At 40.7% G+C, this 20,899-nt stretch overlaps 1 protein-coding gene across 1 annotated transcript in view; it reads left to right on the top strand.

Moving 5' to 3' along the window:
- Positions 1-20,659, top strand: part of CD38 (CD38 molecule) — a 56,022-nt gene extending 35,363 nt beyond the window's left edge. Inside the window, exons 3-8 of the mRNA XM_003258505.4 lie at positions 5,457-5,592; positions 11,394-11,479; positions 15,217-15,290; positions 17,142-17,234; positions 17,568-17,654; positions 19,589-20,659. Coding sequence (XP_003258553.1) covers positions 5,457-5,592; positions 11,394-11,479; positions 15,217-15,290; positions 17,142-17,234; positions 17,568-17,654; positions 19,589-19,652 — 540 coding nt within the window. The 3' untranslated portion in view covers positions 19,653-20,659. The remainder of the gene's footprint in view (positions 1-5,456; positions 5,593-11,393; positions 11,480-15,216; positions 15,291-17,141; positions 17,235-17,567; positions 17,655-19,588) is intronic.
- The last annotated feature ends 240 nt before the right edge of the window (positions 20,660-20,899 follow it).

Genomic DNA, 20,899 nt, shown 5'->3' with positions numbered 1-20,899 from the left:
ATAATAACAATGTCAAGTTACACTTGCAGAGTGCTCTTTTTCTCTTTTTCTTTTTCTTGCTTACAAAAGACTCTCCTAATCCTTATCTTCTTAGGCCTTCACAGCCATTCTGTGGAATGGGCCGGTCAGGTGTCAGCATCCCAATTTCACCAGTGAGAAAACTGAGGCTTGGTATGTTTAGGTGACCAGTGTTGCCCAAATTTGACAGGCTTGAAAGTGACCAGTTTAAATGTAAATGGTATGAGACTTGGAGCCACAGAGGCCTGGATTCTAATACATTGGTTATATTGGAAAAGGTCTATCAGAGTGCACGTTTTCTATAGTCAGTGTTTAAGGCAAAATTCCACGTGCCTAAAATTTTCTTTGTGAAGCCCTTAAATCCATCCAGAGATTACAGCCTCTCATTCAATTGTTAGTGAGCTGGAGTCATTGTGAAACTTCTCCATTCACCAAGCGTAATGCTCTATGAAGAGAAGGTGTTTGGCAAATAATAACCCAGGCTGACATTTGTCAAATAAGTGACTATGCAGTGGATAGTATGCTAAGCAATTTACTTGCATTTATCTCAGTTAATTTCCCTAGCACCCCATTAGTTTATTTCAGTCATTATCATTACCATTTTACAGGTGTAGAAAGCGGGGCTTAGTGATGTTTTGGTTGCTCAAGGTGAAACACCTGATAAGTGATGATGATGCTGGGCTTCAATAAGGACTGGGATTTTAGGGCCCATGCTTTAAACCAGTATCCTTCACTGACTCCCATTAAGAATGAATACGGGGAGGAGCCAAGATGGCTGCATAGGAACAGCTCCAGTCTGCAGCTCCCAGTGAAACCAACACAAAAGGTGGGTGATTTCTGCATTTCCATCTGAGATCAGGAGGTTTCCTCGTGTGTCTACACCACCGGGGCCCTGGGTTTCAAGCACAAAACTGAGCCGCTGTTTGGGCAGACACCAAGCCAGGTGCAGGAGTTTTTTTCGTACCCCAGTGGTACCTGAAACCCCAGTGAGACAGAACTGTTCACTGCCCTGGAAAGAGGGCTGAAGCCAGGGAGCCAAGTGGTCTCGCTCCGCGGGTCTCACTCTCACAGAGCCCAGCAAGCTAAGAACCACTGGCTTGAAATTCTTGCTGCCATCACAGCAGTCTGAAGTTGACCTGGGATGATGGAGCTGGGTGGCGGGAGGGGCGTCCGCCATTACTGAGGCTTTAATAGGCGGTTTTCCCCTGACAGTGCTAAGGAGGCTGGGAAGTCTGGACTGGGTGTGGCAAGGTGGCTGTGGCCAGACTGCTTCTCTAGATTCCTCCTCACTGGGCAGGACATCTCTGAAGGAAAGGTAACAACCCCAGTCAGTGGCTTACAGACAAAACCTCCATCTCCCTGGGACAGAGCACCTGGCGGAAGGGGCGGCTGTGGGCACAGCTTCAGTGGATTTAATCGTTCCTGCCTGCTGGCTCTGAAGACAGCAGCTGATCCTGACAAGAGGGATTCTCCCAGCACAGCACACCAACTCTGCTAAAGGACAGATTGCCTCCTCAAGTGGGTCCCTGACCCCTGTGTCTCCTGACTGAGAGAGACCACCCAACAGGGGTTGATAGACACCTGATACAGGAGCGCTCCGGCTGGCATCAGGCCACTGCCCCTCTGGAATGAAGCTTCCAGAGGAAGGAGCAGGCTGTCATCTTTGCTGTTCTGTAGCCTCCACTGGTGATACCTTCAGGTGCGGGAGGAACCCAGGTGAATAGGGTCTGGAGTGGACCTCCTGCACACTGCAGCAGTCGTATGGAAGAAAGGGTCTGATTGCTAAAAGAAAAAACAGAAAGCAATAACATCAATGAAAAAAGACCCCACAAAAACCCATCCAAAGGTCAGTAGCCTCAAAGATCAAAGGTAGATAAATGCATGAAGATGAGAAAGAATCAGCACAAAAATCCTGAAAACTCAAAAAGCCAGTGTGCCTCCTCTCCTCCAGATGATCTTAACACATCTCCAACAGGGGCATAGAACTGGGCTGAGGCCCATAAAAAGAGATGAGTTCATGTCCTTTGCAGGCACATGGATGAAACTGGAAACCATCATTCTCAGCAAACTATCACAAGATCAGAAAACCAAACACCACATGTTCTCACTCATGAGTGGGAGTTGAACAATGAGAACACATGGACACAGGGAGGGGAACATCACACACCGGGGCCTGTCGGGGGTGGGTGCTAGGGAAGGATAACATTAGGAGAAATATCTAACGTACGTGACGGGTTGATGGGTGCAGCAAACCACCATGGCATGTGTATACCTATGTAACAAAACTGCACGTTCTGCACATGTAACCCAGAACCTAAAGTATAAAAAAACTAAAGATACTAGCTACATTTACCCAATGTTAAAAAAACAAAAAAGAACTGGGCTGAGGCTGAGGTGGATGAATTGACAGAAGTAGGCTTCAGAAGATGAGTAATAATGAAATTCACTGAGCTAAAGGAGTATGTTGTAACCCACTGCAAAGAAGCTAAGAACCATGATAAAACATAGGAGCTGTTAACCAGAATAACTAGTTTAGAGAGGAACATAAATGACCTGATGGAGCTTCATCCTCAGTATGCAAGGCAGGTTCAACATACATGAATCAATAAATGTAATTCATTACATAAACAGAACTAAAGACAAAAACCACATGATTATCTCAATAGATGCAGAAAAGGCCTTCGATAAAATTCACTATCCCTTCATGTTAAAAACTCTCAATAAGCTAGGTATCAAAGGAAGATACCTCAAAATAATAAGAGCCATTTATGACAAACCCACAGGCAATATCATACTGAATGGGCAAAAGCTGGAAGCATTCCCCTTGGAAACCGGCACAAGACAAGGATGTCCTCTCTCACCACTCCCATTCAACATAGTATTGGATGTTCTGACCAGGGCAATCAGGCAAGAGAAAGAAATAAAGTCTATTCAAATGGAAGAAAGGAAATAAAATTGTCTTTGTTTGCAGATGACATGGTCCTATAACTAGAAAACCTCATCGTCTCAGCCCCAAAGCTTCTTAAGCTGATAAGCAACTTCAACAAAGTCTCAGGATACAAAATCAATGTGCAAAAATCACAAGCATGCCTATACACCAACAACACGCAAGCAGAGAGCCAAATCGTGAATGAATTCCCATTCACAAAGGCAATAAAATACCTAGGAATACAGCAAACAATGGAAGTGAAGGACCTCTTCATGGACAACTACAGTCCACTGCTCAAGGAAATCAGAAAGGACACAAACGGAAAAACATTCCTTCCTCATGGATAGGAAGAATCAATATTGTGAAAATGGCCATACTGCCCAAAGTAATTTATAGATTCAATGCCATTCCCATTAAACTACTATTGACATTCTTCACAGAATTAGAAGAAACTATTTTAAAATTCATATGGAACCAAAAAAGCTCATATAGCCAAGATGATCCTAAGCAAAAAGAACAAAGCTGGAGGCATCATGCTACCCAACACCAAACGGCACTACAAGGCTACAGACGCCAAAATAGCATGGTGCTTTTACAAAAATAAACACATAGACCAATAGAACAGAGTAGAGATCTCAGAAATAAAACTGCACACCTACAGCCATCTGATCTTTGACAAACCTGACAAAAACAAGCCATGGGGAAAGGAGTCCCTATTTAATAACTGGTGCTTGAGAACTACCTAGCCATATGCAGACAATTGAAACTGGACCCCTTCCTTGCAACTCGTACAAAAATTAACTCAAGATGAATTAGAGACTTAAATGTATAACCCAAAGCTATACAAACCTTAGAAGAAAATCTAGGCAATACCATTCAGGACATAGGCACAGGCAAAGATTTCATTATGAAATTGCGAAATGCAATTGTAACAAAAGCAAAAATTGACAAATGGGATCTAATTAAACTAAATTGCTTCTGCACAGCAAAAGAAACTATCATCAGAGTGAACAGAAAACCTACAAAATGGGAGAAGATTTTTGTAATCTATCCATCTGACAAAGGTCTAATATCCAGAATTTACAAAGAACTGAAACAAATTTACAAGAAAAAAATAAACAGCCCCATCAAAACGTGGGCAAAGGACATGAAGAGACACTTCTCAAAAGAAGACATCCATGTGGCCAACAAACATATGAAAAAAAGCTCAACATCACTGATCATTAGAGAAATGCAAATCAAAACCACAATCTCATGCCAGTCAGAATGACATTATTAAAAAGTCAAGAAACAGCAGATTCTGGTGAGATTGTGGAGAGATAGAAATGCTTTCACACTGTTGGTGGGAATGTCAATTAGTTCAACCATTGTGGAAGACAGTGTGGCAATTCCTCAAAGGTCTAGAACTAGAAATACCATTTGACCCAGCAATCCCATTACTGGGTATAATAGAAATCATTCTATTATAAAGATATATGCATGCATATGTTCATTGCAGTACCATTCACAATAGCAAAGACATGGAATCAACCCAAATGCCCATCAATGATAGGCTGGATAAAGAAAATATGGTACATATACACCATGAAATATTATGCAGCCATAAAAAGGAACAAGATCATGTCCTTTGTAGGGACATGGATGGAGCCAGAAGCCATATCTTCAGCAAACTAACACAGGAACATGCAAACACCACATGTTCTCACTTATAAGTGGGAGCTGAACAATGAGAACACATGGACACCAGGAAGGGAAAAACACACACTGTAGCTTGTTGGGGTTGGGGTGAGGGGAGTGGGAACATTAGGACAAATAGCTAATGCATACTGGGCTTAATACCCAGGTGATGGGTTAATAGGTGCAGCAAATCCATGGCACATATTTACCTATGTAACAAACCTATACGTCCTGCATGTATACCCTGGAACTTAAAATAAAAATAAAAATAATAGATTCATAAAGCAGAATTTGACTCTCTGTACCTTTAAGAGGGACCCTTAAATTTAAAAATCTATGGTATTTTTTTTTGGTAGGGTTAGGGAATATTTAGGGAATTTGGAAGGCGTTACATAGTTCTTCAAGAATCAAATAGCACATCTTCCTGAAAATAGCACGTAGACAAAGTTTTTTTGGAGATAACCTTAGGAATATTGTAACTCTCTAATGTCACCTCCATATGTGATCCTATGTTGATTGTAAGATTTTGATCAGTGGCTTTCAGACTTTTTTGACTGCAACCTAGAATAAAATATTTATTTACATTGTGACCTGGAACACACACACACACACACACACACACACACACACACTCTCTCTCTCTCTCTCTCTCTCTCTCTCTCTTCCCCACTCTCCTGCACACAGAAATCATTGATGCATACAACAATTCTTACTCTTACTATGGGTGATTTACTTTGATATGCTGTTTTTTTTTTCATTTACAAAACTGTGGATTAATTTTTTTGACATGCTAAATTGATCTCAGTAATAGATTGTATTTATTCTTCCTTAGACTCTTCTTTGGAGCAGAACAAAAGATCTGGCCCATCAGTTCACACAGGTCCGGCAGGACATGTTCACCCTGGAGGACACGCTGCTAGGCTACCTTGCTGATGACCTCACATGGTGTGGAGAATTCAACACTTCCGGTGAGGCTCTGGGCCCTGTGGGAGTGCCCAGGGATGTGTAGGGTGAACAGAGTGAGTTCTGCTGGGGGCCCTGAATGATCAGTGTGGAGGACAGAGCCACAGGCACCCATCCTGATGCCATCTATACTTATATTAGTCCATTTGTGTTGCTATAAAGGAATACCTGAGGCCGGGTAATTTATAAAGGAAAGAGGTTTATTTGACTCACAGTTACGCAGGCTGTACACCCAGCATCCACTTCGGGTGAAGGCCTGAGGCTGTTTCCACTCATGGAGAAGGGGAAGGGGAGCTGGCATGTACAGAGATCACATGGTGAGGGAGGAAAGCAAAGAGAGGTCAGGGGAGGTGCCAGGCTGTTTGTAATGACCAGCTCTCCTGGGAACTAATAGAGTAAGAACTCATTACTACAAGGACAGCACCATGCCATTCATGCAGGATCATCCCTATGACCCAAACACTTCCTACTAGTCCCGAGCTCCAACACTGGGGATCAAATTTCAACATAAGATTTGGAGAGTTAAATATCCAAACTATAGCACTACCCTTAATGGCAACTCAGGCTGATATAAAGTAGCATTCCCTGTTTTCTTGAAAAATTGACTTCAGAGTTGGGGATTGCCCATGCTCCCTAATTCCCTTCTTTTGAGTGCTCACATAGCCTGCTTCTGAATTCTTGGTATTTTGCTCTCTGTAAGATCATCGTTCAGGTCCAAAGAAGTCTAGGACAGGATGAGGTCTCAGTGGGACTTAGACCAAGGTTCTTGCTCTTCAGAATCATCACAGTAGCCATGGACTGGACTCTTCCATCTCAGGCACTGGCTTTGCCATCATTTTTCAGATGTAGCCTTATCCTGCCCAGAAAGACTCACCTCACCAGGCGAAGGGATTTCCTACAACCAAAACCCTACTGCAGTTTTCACTTCTTTTTTTTTCTTTTTGTTTATATGGTAGATATTTTTACTTTATATAGTTTTATTCTTATTTTTACTACTTTTCATTGTTTGTTTTTAAAAGCTTATCTTATTATAGCCTCTTCATCCCAGGTTTGCATTATTTTCAATTACAAAAATAAAGCATGACTATTTGAAAAAAAATACCATCATCTCCCCATTCCTTCCAACTTGTGGTCTCTGTATGCACCATTCTATTATCTGCTTCTATGAACTTGATTGTTTTAGATTCCACATATGTTAGGACATGCAGCATCTGTCTTTCTGTGCGTGGCTTATTTTATTTAGCATATTGTTTTCTAGTTCCATCTATATTGTCACAAATGACAGAATTTCTTTCTTTTTAAAGTCTGAATAGTATTCTATTGTGTATATATACCACACTTTATCCATTCATCTGTTGATGGACTCAGGGTGTCCATGAGATCAGTTGTTTTGATTTGTTGGATGCTGCAAATAAGTGAGAACATCGTATGTTTATCTTTCTGTGTCTAGCTTATTTCACTTAACATAATGACCTCCAGTTCTATTCATGTTGTTGCCAATGACAAGAACACATTCTTTTTTGTGGCTGAATAGTACTCCATTGTGTATAAATACCACATTTTCTTTATCCATTTATCTATTGATGGACACTTAGGTTGCTTCCATATCTTGGCTATTGTGAACAGTGCTGCAATAAACATGGGAGTGCAGATATCTCTTCCATAGACTGATTTTCTTTCTGTTGGGTATATATCCAGCAGTGGCATTGCTGGATCATATAATAGCTCTATTTTTACTTTTTTGAGAAACCTCAAAACTGTTCTCCATAGCGGCTGTACTAATTCGCATTCCCACCAACAGTGTACAAGGGTTCCCCTTTCTCCACATCCTCATCACTATTTGTTATTGCCTGACTTTTGGATGAAAGCCATTTTAGCTGGGGTGAGATGATATTTCATGATAGTTTTGATTTGCATTTATCTGATGGTCAATGATTTGAACACATTTTCATATGCCTGTTTGCCATTTGTATGTCTTCTTTTGAGAAATGTCTATTCAAATCTTTTGCCCATTTTTTAATTGGATTATTAGATTTCTTTCCTATAGAGTTGTTTGAGTTACTTATCTATTCTGGTTTTTAATGCCTTCTTGAATGGGTAGTTTGCAAATATCTTCTCCCATTCTGTGGGCTCTCTCTTCACTTTGTTGATTGTTTCCTTTGCTGTGCAGAAGCTTTTTAACTTGATGTGATCCTGTTTGTTCATTTTGCTTTGGTTGCCTGTGCTCGTGGGGTATTGCTCAATAATTTTTTTGCCCAGACAAATGTCGTGGAGAGTTTCCCCAATGGTTTCTTGTAGTAGTTTGTAGTAGTTTCATAGTTCGAGGTCTTAGATTTAAATCTTTAATCTATTTTGATTTTATTTTTGTATGCGATTTGAGATAGGGGTCTAGTTTCATTTTTATCCATTCAGCCACTCTGTGCCTTCTGATTGTAGAGTTCAGTCCATTTACACTTGATGTAAATGTTATGTTTTTAAGTAAAGACTTACTCCTGCCATTTTGTTACTTGTTTTCTATTTGTTTTGTGGTCTTCTCTTCCTTCTTTCTTTCCTTTCTGTCTTCCTTTCAGTGAAGGTGATTTTTTCAGTTTTCTGCTTTTTATTTTTTGTGTAACTGTTATATGTTTTTGAGTTTGAAGTTACCATGAGGCCTACAAATAGTATCTTATAACCCATTATTTTAAGCTGATAACAACACAGTTTGCATAAAGAAACAAACAAGCAGCAAACAGAAAGCTAATAAAAACTCTATACCTTAACTTTATTCTCCCACTTTAAAACTTCTTGTTGTTTCTATTTATGTCTTATTGTACTGTATATGTCTTGAAAAGTTATTGTAGTTACTATTTCTGATTGGCTCATCATTTAGTTTTTCTACTTAAGACAAGAGTAGTTTACACATCATAGTTACAGTGTTATAACATTCTGTGGTTTTCTGTGTACTTACTATTGCCAGTGAGTTTTGAACCTTCAGATGATTTTTTATTGCTCATTAATATCCTTTTCTTTCTAATTGAAGTACTCCCTTTAGCATTTTTTCTAGGACAGGTCTCATGTTAATTAAATCCCTCACCTTTTGTTTGTCTGGCAAAGTCTGTATTTCTCCTTCATGTTTGAAGGATATTTTCACCAGATATACTATTCTAGAGTAAAAGCTTTTTTTTTTCTTTCGGCACTTTAAATATGTCATGCCACTCTCATCTGGCCTGTAAGGTTTCCACTGAAAAGTCTGCTGCCAGATGTACTGAAACTCCCTTGTATGCTATTTGTTTTTTTTCTCTTGCTGCTTTTAGGATCGTTTCTTTATCCTGGACCTTTGGGAGTTCAATTATCAAATGCTTTGGGGCAGTCTTCTTGGGTTAAATCTGCTTGGTGTTCTATAACCTTCTTGTACTTGGGATATTGATATCTTTCTCTAGGTTTGCAAAGTTCTCTGTTATTATCACTTTGAATAAACTTTCTACCCGTATCTCTTTTTCTGCCGCCTCTTTGAGGCCAATAACTCTTGGATTTGCCCTTTTAAGGCAATTTTCTAGATCCTGCCAGTGGGCTTCATTGTTTTTTATTCTTTTTTCTTTTGTCTCCTCTGACTGTGTATTTTCAAATAGCCTGTCTTCAAGCTCACAGATTCTTCCTTCTGCTTGATCAGTTCTGCTATAAAAAGACTCTGGTGCATTCTTCAGTGTGTTATTTGTACTTTTCAGCTCCAGAATTTCTACTTGATTCTGTTTAATTATTTCCATCTCTTTGTTAAATTTATCTGATAGAATTCTGAATTCTTTCTCTGCGTTATCTTGAATTTCTTTCAGTTTCCTCAACATGGCTATTTTGAATTCTGTCTCGCATATCTCTGTTTCTTCAGGATTGATCTCTGATGTCTTATCTAATTCATTTGGTGAGGTCATGTATTCCTGGATGGTCTTGATACTTGTAGATATTTTTCTGTGTCTAGGCATTGTATTTATTGTAGTCTTTACAGCCTGGGCCTGTTTGTACTTGTCCTTGGAAAGGCTTTGCAGATATTCTGAAGGACTCAGATGTTGTGATCTACGTTGTATCTGCTGTAGGGGGCCCTGCAAGCCTAGTAATAATGTGGGTCTTGTACACACTCATGGAGGTACCACCTTGGTGGTCTTGGACAAGATCTGGAAGAATTCTCTGGATTACCAGGCAGAGATTCTTTTTCTAGTCCCTTTACTTTCTCCCAGAGTCTCTCTGTTCTGACCCATATAAAGCTGGTGACACACTCCACCGCAACTAGGACTTTGCCAGGTAAGACTTGAAGCCAGTACAGCACTTGCCCAGGGCCTGCAGTAACCACTTCCTAGGTGCCATCTATATTTGCTCAAGGCTCTGGGTCTCTACAATCAGTAGGTGAGAAAGCCAGCCAGACCCATGTTCTTCTCTTCAGGTTGGCAAGTTTCCCAAGGCCCTGGGTTGGTCCAGAGGTGCCATCCAGAAGCCAGGGACTAGAGTAAAAAACCTTAGAAGTGTACCTAGTATTGCACTGTACTGTGACTAAGCTGGCATTAAAACCACAAAACACAGTCCTTCCCGTGCTGTCTTCCCCTTTTCTAAGGCAGAGGAGCCTCACTTATGGCCACCACCACAGGCCCACAGGGAGTACTGCCAGTGTACTGCTAATATTCCAAGGCCCAAGGACTCTTCAGTCAGCTTGTGGTTAATGCTGCCTGGCCTGGGACTCACCCTTCAAGGCAGTGGGCTCCCCTCTGGCCCAGGGCAGGCCCAGAAATGCTATCCAAGAGCCACATCCTGGAATCAGGGACCCTAAGCCCAGTTGCTGCTCTACCTCTCTGTGGCTGTACCTGAAGCCAGCAAGTCACAGAGTCTCACCCAATGCCCGTGACATACTTATTGGGTATCATTCTGGTTTTTCAGGGCCCAAGGGCTCTTCAGTTAGTAGGTGATGAATTCTCTCCAGATGTCGTTGTGAAGATAAAAGAGGTTTATATTCATGAAGACATGTATACTTTAAAGCACCTTACGAAATGTATATCCATTCCACCATCAACATTTTTACCTTGGTTGGGAAATAATTCCTTTTGACTCCACAATAATTATTTATATCTATACATGGGAATGTTTCTTTTTTATTTGTGTGGTTTTGGTTTTAAAGCATTTAATCATTACAAGACTCCTAGAATTACTATATCATGTGCTCTCTGAAGGCAAAGTTGCCATCTAATTTTTCTATTTTATCTTTCTACCTCTAAGACCTAAAACTCAATAAATATGCATTAAGGCAGATATCCTTGGGAGAAGTGACACAGAAACTATGTATTCATGCTCTGTGTCTATTGTACTTCACTCAGGGCTAAGGCTGCCTTGATGAGGGCAAGTGTAGGAAGACTCTGAGGCCATCTGAGAGTAAGTGGTGAAGACTTAAGAAGCGGGGGCAGGAAGCTCAGCAAGAGAGAGTTGTCAGGAAGCAGAAAAGCAGTTGGCAAAAGCAACCACAGAAGGACTGGTTTTACCTCTAATTCTTCCTGGACGATAATCTAGAGGGCTTGTCTCTGTCAGATGAACTTTTGCTAGTATTTCCCGGAACCATGATTCAAAACTTGCCACTGTGTTCCCATCTGGGATTTGGAAGATGAGGTAAGAACTTGGAAGGAATTCAGGGGACACTTAGTTAAATTGGGTCAAAATGTGTCCATTCTCCAGCCTCCATCTTGGCAGTGACACATTGGAAAATGGTTCCACTAGGACTGAACAGCCAGGGAAGAGTAGAGCTTATTTATACTCTCTCTTTTCCACTTTATTTTCTACAAACTATGTCTTTTAGAAATAAACTATCAATCTTGCCCAGACTGGAGAAAGGACTGCAGCAACAACCCTGTTTCGGTATTCTGGAAAACGGTTTCCCACAGGGTAAGTACCAAGTAGTGAAATTCTAGAGCTTTGGAGACCACAGAACTTAAGACGTTATCCAGTCAGTGCTTGGTTTTAACACTTTTGGATTACAAATACTTTTAGGAATGAAAATATAGGATTCATTCCTGAGAAAAAGGTTCAGAAGCACATGCCAGAAAATTTACACATCCAATTTTAGAATATTCTTAGAGGGTCCATGGGCTCCAGTTGCATGTACATACTCTGACTTTGGCTACCAGGAACCTGGGGCTTGGTTTAATCCTCTGATTCAGGTATTAGTCAATCTTAGATACCTGGGACAGTCATAACAATCTACATGTATAGATCCCTTACTATGTGGCAGGTACAGTCAGATCTTTACATGAACTAAGAACTTGCATCTTCACCAGAACCCTGTGAATCAGGTGCTGTGAGTATTGTGACCATTTAACACATAACAACATGAAGGTACAAGTAAATAAGAAATCTACTAAATGTAGAGAATTAGTAAGAGGCATATGTGGGAGTTTATCCCAAGCTGTCTGACTCCAGATTCAGAATCTAGGCTGGGAAATACTCACCATTCCACCCTCTACCTATTTTTTTAAAAAATTGATACATAATAATTTTATATATGTATGGGGTATATAGTGATGTGGTGATGCATATAAGGTATAGTGATGAGATCAGGGTAATTAACATGTCTGTCATCTCCAACATTTACCATTTCTTTGTGTTGGAGCATTCAATATCCCCCTTCTGGCTAGCTGAAACTACATATTATTAACTATAGTCATCCTACAGTGTTATTGAACACCAGAATTTATTCCTCCTATCTAACTATAATTTTGTATTGTTTAACAAATCTCTACCTATCTCCTCCTCCTCCTACTTTTCTCAGCCTCTAGTGGCCTCTGTTCTGGCTTTTACTTCCATAAGATCAACTTAATTTTAGCTTCCACATATGAGTGAGAATATGTAGTATTTAACCATCTGTTTCTGGCTTCCTTCACTTAACATAATGCCCTCCAGTTCCTTCCATGTTGCTGCAAATGACAGGAATACATTTTTTTTTTTTTTTTTTTTTTGAGATGGAGTCTTGCTCTGTCACCCAGGCTGGAGTGCAATGGCGCAATCTTGGCTCACTGCAACCTCTACCTCCCAAGTTCAAGCGATTCTCCTACCTCAGCCTCCCCAGTAGCTGGGACTGCAAGTGTGGGCCACTATGCCCGGCTAATTTTTGTATTTTCAGTAGAGATGGAGTTTCACCATGTTGGCCGGGCTGGTCTCAAACTCTTGACCTCAGGTGATCCGCCAGCCTTGGCCTCCCAAGGTGCTAGGACCACAGCCATGGGCCACCATGCCCGGCTAATTTTTGTATTTTCTGTAGAGACAGGATTTCACTATGTTGGCCAGGCTGGTCTCAAGCTCCTGACCTCAGGTGATCCACCCACCTTGGCCTCCCAAAGTGCTGGGATTACAGGGGTGAGCCACTGCACCTGGCCAGGAATACATTTTTTAATGCCTGAATACAATACCATTGTGCACATATACCCCCATCTATTACTGACTTCACTCAAAGCTACCTGTGTATATTTATTTATCTTGTAAGTTGCTTCAGTGTTAAGTGGACAAGGAAACATTTCTTTTCAAGTGTATTAGGGAAAAAAGAGAAAGGAAGGAAGAAAGAAATGAAAGAAGGTGGGAGTAACAATATACTAATTATAACTTTCAAAATTAAACTTAGACATCTGAGGAGCTGGGGCAGGTGGAAATGTATTGGTTAAGTGCATATATCTTAGTCCATTTGTGCTGCTATCACAAACTACCTGAGACTTAGTAATTTTTTTAAAGATAGGAGTTTTATTTTCTCATTGTCCAGGATACTTGGGAAATCCAGGATTAAGGTGCCAGCAGATTCGATGTCTGGTCAGGGCTGCTCTCTGATTCCAAAATGGTGCCTTCTTGCTGTATCCTCACATGGCAGAGGCAGAGGGGCTAAAGGAACCTAGCTAGTTCCCTGGAGCCCTTTCCTAAGGGTGTTAATCCCATTCATGAGGGCAGAGCCCTTAGGGCCTAATTATCTCCTAAAGGACTCACCACTTATTACCATCACATTGGTCTTTGGTTTCAACATAAGAAACACAGACATTCAAATCATAGCAGCATATCTGTGACAAGCCTTGAAGTGCATTCCTCTGTCATTCCCATTGAGTCATTCTCATAGGTAGTGTGACAAATCCCCACATTAAAGGTGAAGAAACTAAGACTCGGAAGTTTAGTGACTCATCCAAGTTCCCCGGACTAATAAGTTGCAGACCCAAGAGCCTAACCTAGGTCTTCTTGATTCCAAAGCCATGCTCTTCAATTTTGTTCTTTGAATCTGCTTATTGGTTCTATCGTTTAAATGACAGGTTTGATCTTAACTCTAGGTAGGTAGCTAGCTAAACCTCTGTCTTAGGGGGAAACCCTGGTATGATGGAAACAGGAAAACAGACTGGAAGTTGACATAAGGAGACCATGTTTAAACTTGGGCAGATTCCTTTACTCATTCTGATCTTCTGATTCCTCATTTGTCAAATGGAAATCAAAATATGCCTTTTTCATAGGGCTACTGCAATGTTTAAATGAGATGCCACTATCCTATAAAGTAACTCAAAATCCACCCACTTCAAAAATAACTTATTGAGTACTTACTATGGACAGTGAACATTCATGGGCACTTAACAGTTTTTGCTTGTTTGCTTTTTCTGAGAATAGTTTCCATTTCACTACTCTATGGTATGTTTTAGGGCAGTGCTGTTGCTAAAATCTTTTAAAGCCAAGTCACATTTCATATGTATCAAGAACCTCCTTGTGTTCCCCACTCAGTCCCTGGCACTAGGAATACAGAGGTGCACGTGATTGAAGGCGTCCTGCCCTTGTGAGCTACCAGCACCTTTATTTTGCCAATCACTCATGGATGTATGTGGATGGACTTCTTTTTTCAGACTTGTCCCTTTCTTTTTCTGATAACAGAGGCAGTGTTTTTTTTTAATTTTTAATTTTTGTGGGTAGGTTAAACTCATCGTTATAATACAATACAGTTGGATAATGTGGAGGGAATGTAGGATGCTGTCAGAGTCAGAGAACGGGACTTGAGCTAGTCCCAGGGGTTGGGGAAGCCTCCTGGAGGGAGCATCTAGAACACTTTATTTTGTTCATTTCATTTTTTCCAAAGTCTAACAAAGATTCCTGCTGAATGTTTCTTGCATGAAGAAATAAGACTCTTTGCTCAAGCATATTTATTCATTCACTTATTCAGTCTTCCTTTCTCTCTGTGCTTTTCCAGGCCTGAGGGTCCCCTGTTCTCTCCTCAGGTTCCCCTCTTGTGGTGTTCCCATTTCCCTTATCCCAGAATCATCCACCTGCTCCCACTAGGTGAAGCATAGTGTCTACAGTGCGTGACGCTTAGAAAGCACATTCATCTTACTCATCTGGACTTCTGACTTCTGAACCACTGAACCACCAGCTCTATGAACTATAACAGTGAACGTTGTTCACTTACAGATTGGAGCAACTGCTTCAAGAACTCTGATATGAAGCATAATCCGTCCAGTGGCTTGGAATGAAAATTGTGTAGACCTGACATTCCTGTGCTAAAACCATATAGGATATCCTTCCTTAATCAGCTATTGCTAAGTATTGTTTTGAATGAAACTGCTGGAGGATGGTGATTAAATTTGCATGATGAATGGTGGGCATTTTTTTTTAAGTTTGCAGAAGCTGCCTGTGGTGTGGTCCGTGTGATGCTCAATGGATCCCGCAGTAAAATCTTTGACAAAAACAGGTACACATTTATTTTGCATCTTGTTTGCAAGTATCCTGTTGCAAATATCACAGTGGATATTTCATCTCTAGAAAGAATATGCTTTTCATGTTTCAGGTCAGTTCTGAAGATTTGGGCCAAAAAAGGTAAAAATTTTGAATTCTGTGGAGAGAGTTGTCTCCTAAGTCAATGTGTTTGTCTGATTTCTCCTTTGCCAAAAATTGTCTACCGGGTTCTAATGGCCACTGCACCGTATCTGGCCCCTGCTTTTAACTTTTCCAGGCCTGGTGTAATTTTCTCAGCTTTCTTTCCTGTTACACTCCACCCTACCCATTGCTCACCATTGTTCACACTGTTCCCCCATATCACCTGTCTCCCCTGCTCCCCTGCTCCCTTCTGTCTAAATCCTCACCATCCATGAAGACCTGCCTTGACTCTCCTCTCCTCCAGGAAAATTGTGTACCCCAATTCAGTAGTAGAACTACTACTGGGAACATCGGGAACTGTGCTGGGCTCTTGGCCTTCACTATCTTTTTGCAGACATTGTCAACAATGTACTGTAGTGGTTGAAAGCAGGTACTGGAGGTCATCACATATTATCTGTGTGACCTTAGGCAGGGCAGTCAACCTCTGGGAGCCCCTGCCTATGTACCAAAGAGTTGATGGTGATGGGAAGATTAACTGAGACAACAGATGAAAAATGCTGAGCTCTGTGCCTGACAACAGAGAGAGTGCTCAATGAGAATCAGCTATTATTCTCTTTTGCTGATCCTCGCCACTGAATCTGGCCACACCTGTGCTTTCCTTGGCTGATCTCCTTCTATGCTTACAGTTTTTACTACATTGATTACCTTTTTGGCCTTTGTTCTCTAATTTTTGTTCTCTAATCCCACATAAGGCTGACTGAAAGGAGGAAGCATATATTAATTTGCCTTATAAACTCTCGGTGCCCCAAATTAATTTTTCTTCTCTCCTGTTTTAATATTTAATTCTACAAGGAAGCATTTGTCCTTTTGTCTTCTGATCCCAATTTTTTTGGGTAAAAGCATTAACATTTCAGAATTTTATGATCTGATATTATGGGTCAAGCACTTGAAACAGGAGTGTCAGTTGTCGGAGACTAACAGGGAAGAGTTTAGGAATGGGATTAGGGCAACCATAGTCTTTCAAAGCATTGCCTCTCAAACTTCGCTGAGCATGTGAGTCACATGGGGATTGTTCAACTGCAGATCATTTCAGCAGGTGATAGTGGCTGAAATTCTACATTTCTTTCTTTTTTTTTTTTTTTTTTGAGATGGAGTCTTGCTCTGTTGCCCAGGCTGGAGTGCAGTGGCATGGTCTCTGCTCACTACAAGCTCAGCCTCCCAGGTTCACACCATTCTCCTGCCTCAGTCTCCTGAATAGCTGGGACTACAGGCACCCACCACCACGCCCGGCTAATTTTTTTGTATTTTTAGTAGACATGGGGTTTCATAGTGTTAGCCAGGATGGTCTCGATCTCCTGACATCATGATCTGCCTGCCTCAGCCTCCTAAATTGCTGGGATTACAGGCATGAGCCACCATGCCTGGCTGAAATTCTACATTTCTAATGAGTTCCCAGGTGATGTTCATTAGGTTGGTCTACGGACCACTCTTTGAATAGCAAATATTTAAAGAATCAACATTAATGTACAAATTAAGAACTTTATTTTGAGAATCTTGTTAACTGAGGGTCATGCTGAATAAGAAAAGGTTATTGATTTGCAATCTGATGTGCCAACTCCAAAGGATAGGTCCTAGCTAGTGCCTTTCTGCCTGCTGGGTTTTAAGGGGGGTGTGGATGCTTTCGTTTGGGGTTGACGTTTGGGGTTCTTTGTTTCTTCTATTTTAGCACTTTTGGGAGTGTGGAAGTCCATAATTTGCAATCAGAGAAGGTTCAGACACTAGAGGCCTGGGTGATACATGGTGAAAGAGAAGATTCCAGGTATATCTTACTACTTTGTACCCAAGGGTTATTTTATGAATCAGTCCACAAAAGAATCTACAGTCACAAAAATGCACTGGGAACAAATTGACTCAGGAAATGAAAGTACATGAATGTACATGAATCCCAACAGCCTCTTAACTTTATCTCCACAAAATATATTTAACTGCTTGACACTTCAGCTCTCCTGCTGACCCAGGAGCTCTTAGAGGCTGGGCCTCTACTTTACCTCTTTATCCAAGGGCCTTATCCAGGGCCTGCTACAAAAACAAAGAGACTCCAAAAATGTTTGTGAGATCTTGTAATTTTAATACTTTCTTCTTTCTTCCCCAGAGACTTATGCCAGGATCCCACCATAAAAGAGCTGGAATCGATTATAAGCAAAAGGAATATTCAATTTTCCTGCAAGAATATCTACAGGTAATTAAATTCTTCTTGAAGAAAAAAATGACTGTCTTGTCATCTGTAGAATTTCCTTTTTTCCTTAGCCTCCTCTGAGCTTGGAGGGCTGCGTGAATCTTTCTTGGGCCTAGATGATGATCACAGATGGCAACCTCTGGTGATCTCTGTCCCTCCTTCCAAGCCGAGTCCAGAAGGTATCCAAGCTAGTGGCCTTCACTTGGCCACCTTTCCTCATCCGTCTCTATTGGTCCCCAGTAGGACTTGCCTCTAAAGCTGACACAACCTTTGATGGCATATTTTTTCATTCCCAGTGTGAGTGGCCCAGCCCAGGGTTCACTGGCCTACTAGGTTTCAGGGGAGCAAGGGAATGTTTTGCTAAGCCCTTTCTCCCAAGTTGTAAAATCCTTGTGACTTGACATCATTTTGCATGTGAAGCTTCCTTAGTTGGATCTGCGTACAGATGCCTAACACGTGATAAGGCGTCACATGGCAGTCTACCAAGATCTATCTTTTTTAAATTAAAAAGTATTTAAAAAATTTTTCTAATAATTTGTGTTTATTAGAAAACAGTTTAAAATTACAGATATATATATATATATATATATATATATATATTTAAAGTCATCTATAATTCTAGTTTCAAAACTGAGACCCCTCACTCATTTTTAAGCAGTTGTGACCAATGGTGTAGGTAGGGACTCATTGGTAGAAGTATCTTTGGAGATTTTCCCACATATAATAGCTTGGAACAAGATTGATGCAGAGAGGAAAAGCTGTTCAAAGGAGGTAGAAGCTGAGATGCTAGAATATTGTTCCTGTCTCCACGTCACTACCTTCTCCCACTAACCACATCAGAAAAGCAGAAAGATAGATTCTGGAGACTCTACTGATGGCTTTTGTTTCCCAAATGACCCGAATTCCCCATCAGTCACCTTGCTTCTATCTGGAAACTGCCAGGAAAGGCCATGAGCATTCTACAGCTGTTAGACAGGAAAACAGAAAGAATGAATGAAGGAGCAACTGTAAAAGAGATCTTGCAGATATCTGACCAGTCTAAGCTGTTCAAAGATATGTTGCATGGAGAAAATAGAATAGTAGAAACCTAGACAAAGACAAGGAAATAAAGATGGTCTTATCCCCAATACTCTTTTATCTTTTGTTGTCTTATTAAACATTAACCTTTTTCTCATGAATGACCAGAAGACCTTTATATTATAATTCATCAACTCCCCTCATTTGTGTCTGCTTTAGGCTCCAAGTGAGCTCACTCATTCTCCAACTGGAAAGAAATATGGGCATGGCTTCTATTTGGACTTGTACAGACAGTGGCCCATATGGGAACCGGGTGACCCATCACAAGGGCAGGTTCTGACACCTCTTCCTTCCAGAAGCCCAGGGGTGCTGGCAGCTGCTTCTGAGGATCTCTCTCTTCCTTGGCTCATATTTAGCAAAATCAAATTTAAAGAACCCCATTCCTCGCTATCCACCATCCCCCTATTCATGTGCCGGCCACTCCCATTGGATCCTGTTGCTTTAGCTAATTTTTATGAAAATAATAGTCATTCACCTGTTAGGTACTTATCTAAGGTTTGTTTCAAAGCAAGTTTGGTCCCCTTGCTGAGGGTCTCCAGCTTTTTCCCAGATGGTCTATAAGCTCTGCCTCTTACCCTGGATTCAACACTCCCTCAGGAAGCTTCAGAAGAGAGGGAAGCAAATTAGCCACAGAAGCCGTGGGGGTCCCTGGCCTTGGTTGCTGCTCCTGCTGTTTTTTGACCATCAGCTGACATGGATAGCTCCTCTGCCGACATGTCACTGCAGGAGGGGAGTTTGTATGGATGCTAAGGGGTCTGTGCACCTTGTCATCACTACAAAAGGGGCTTCCTCCATTAGCGAATTGGATGACAGATGTATCCTATGGCCTCTTGATTTCCTTTTTTGCTTTCTTGTCATAGACCTGACAAGTTTCTTCAGTGTGTGAAAAATCCTGAGGATCCATCTTGCATATCTGAGATCTGAGCCAGTCGCCGTGGTTGTTTTAGCTCGTTGACTCCTTGTGGTTTATGTCAACATACATGACTCAGCGTACTTGCTGGTGCAGAGCTGAAGATTTTGGAGGGTCCTCCGCAATAAGGTCAATGCCAGAGACGGAAGCCTTTTTCCCCAAAGCCTTAAAATAACTTATATCATCAGCATACCTTTTATTGTGGTCTATCAATAGTCAAGAAAAATTATTGTATAAGATTAGAATGAAAATTGTATATTAAGTTACTTCACTTTAATTCTCATGTGATCCTTTTATGTTATTTATATATTGGTAACATCCTTTCTACTGAAAAATCACCACACGAAACCTCCCTTATTAGAACAGGCAAGTGAAGAAAAGTGAATGCTCAAGTTTTTCAGAAAGCATTACATTTCCAAATGAATGACCTTGTTGCATGATGTATTTTTGTACCCTTCCTACAGATAGTCAAACTATAAACTTCATGGTCATGGGTCATGTTGGTTAAAATTATTCTGTAGGATATAAGCCACACGTCCTTGGTGCTTTACTTCTAACCCTTCCAACAGTGCTGTGAGGTTGGTATTATTTCATTTTTTAGATGAGAAAATGGGAGCTCAGAGAGTTTATATATTTAAGTTGGTGCAAAAGTAATTGCAAGTTTTGCCACTGAAAGGAATGGCAAAACCACAATTACTTTCGAACCAACCTAATAATTAGCCATAAGTCCTACATTTAGTATCAAGCTAGAGACTGAATTTGAACTCAACTCTGTCCAACTCCAAAATTCATGTGCTTTTTCCTTCTAGGCCTTTCATACCAAACTGATAGTAGTTTATATTCTCTTCCAACAAATGCTTGTTGGATTAAATTGACTAGAATGGAATCTGGAATGTAGTTCTTCTGGATGGCTCCAAAACACATGTTTTTCTTCCCCTGTCTTCTTCCTCCTCTTCATGCTCAGTGTTTTATATATGTAGTTTAGAGTTAAAATATACTTGTTCCTGATACTGGCAGCTTATGTTTTCTCTCTTTTTTCATGGATTAACCTTGCTTGAGGGCTTTAACAACTGTATTACTTTTTCAAAGAACCAAGCTTTAGCTTCATTGATTTTTTCTATTTAATTGGGTTTTGCTCTTATCTTTATCATTGGAAACATAGAAATGCTTTCTAATTTCCTTGGGTAGATTTATTTATTCAGCATCTTGAGATAGAAGTTTAGATCATTGCTCCTTCAGCTCGTTTTCTTTTTGTATACAT

This window comes from Nomascus leucogenys, chromosome 20 (genome assembly GCF_006542625.1).
Source record: "Nomascus leucogenys isolate Asia chromosome 20, Asia_NLE_v1, whole genome shotgun sequence".
Taxonomy (NCBI): Eukaryota; Metazoa; Chordata; class Mammalia; order Primates; family Hylobatidae; genus Nomascus; species Nomascus leucogenys.
Note: the sequence above shows the minus strand (reverse complement) of the source record. Positions and strands in the feature narration are given on the sequence as shown.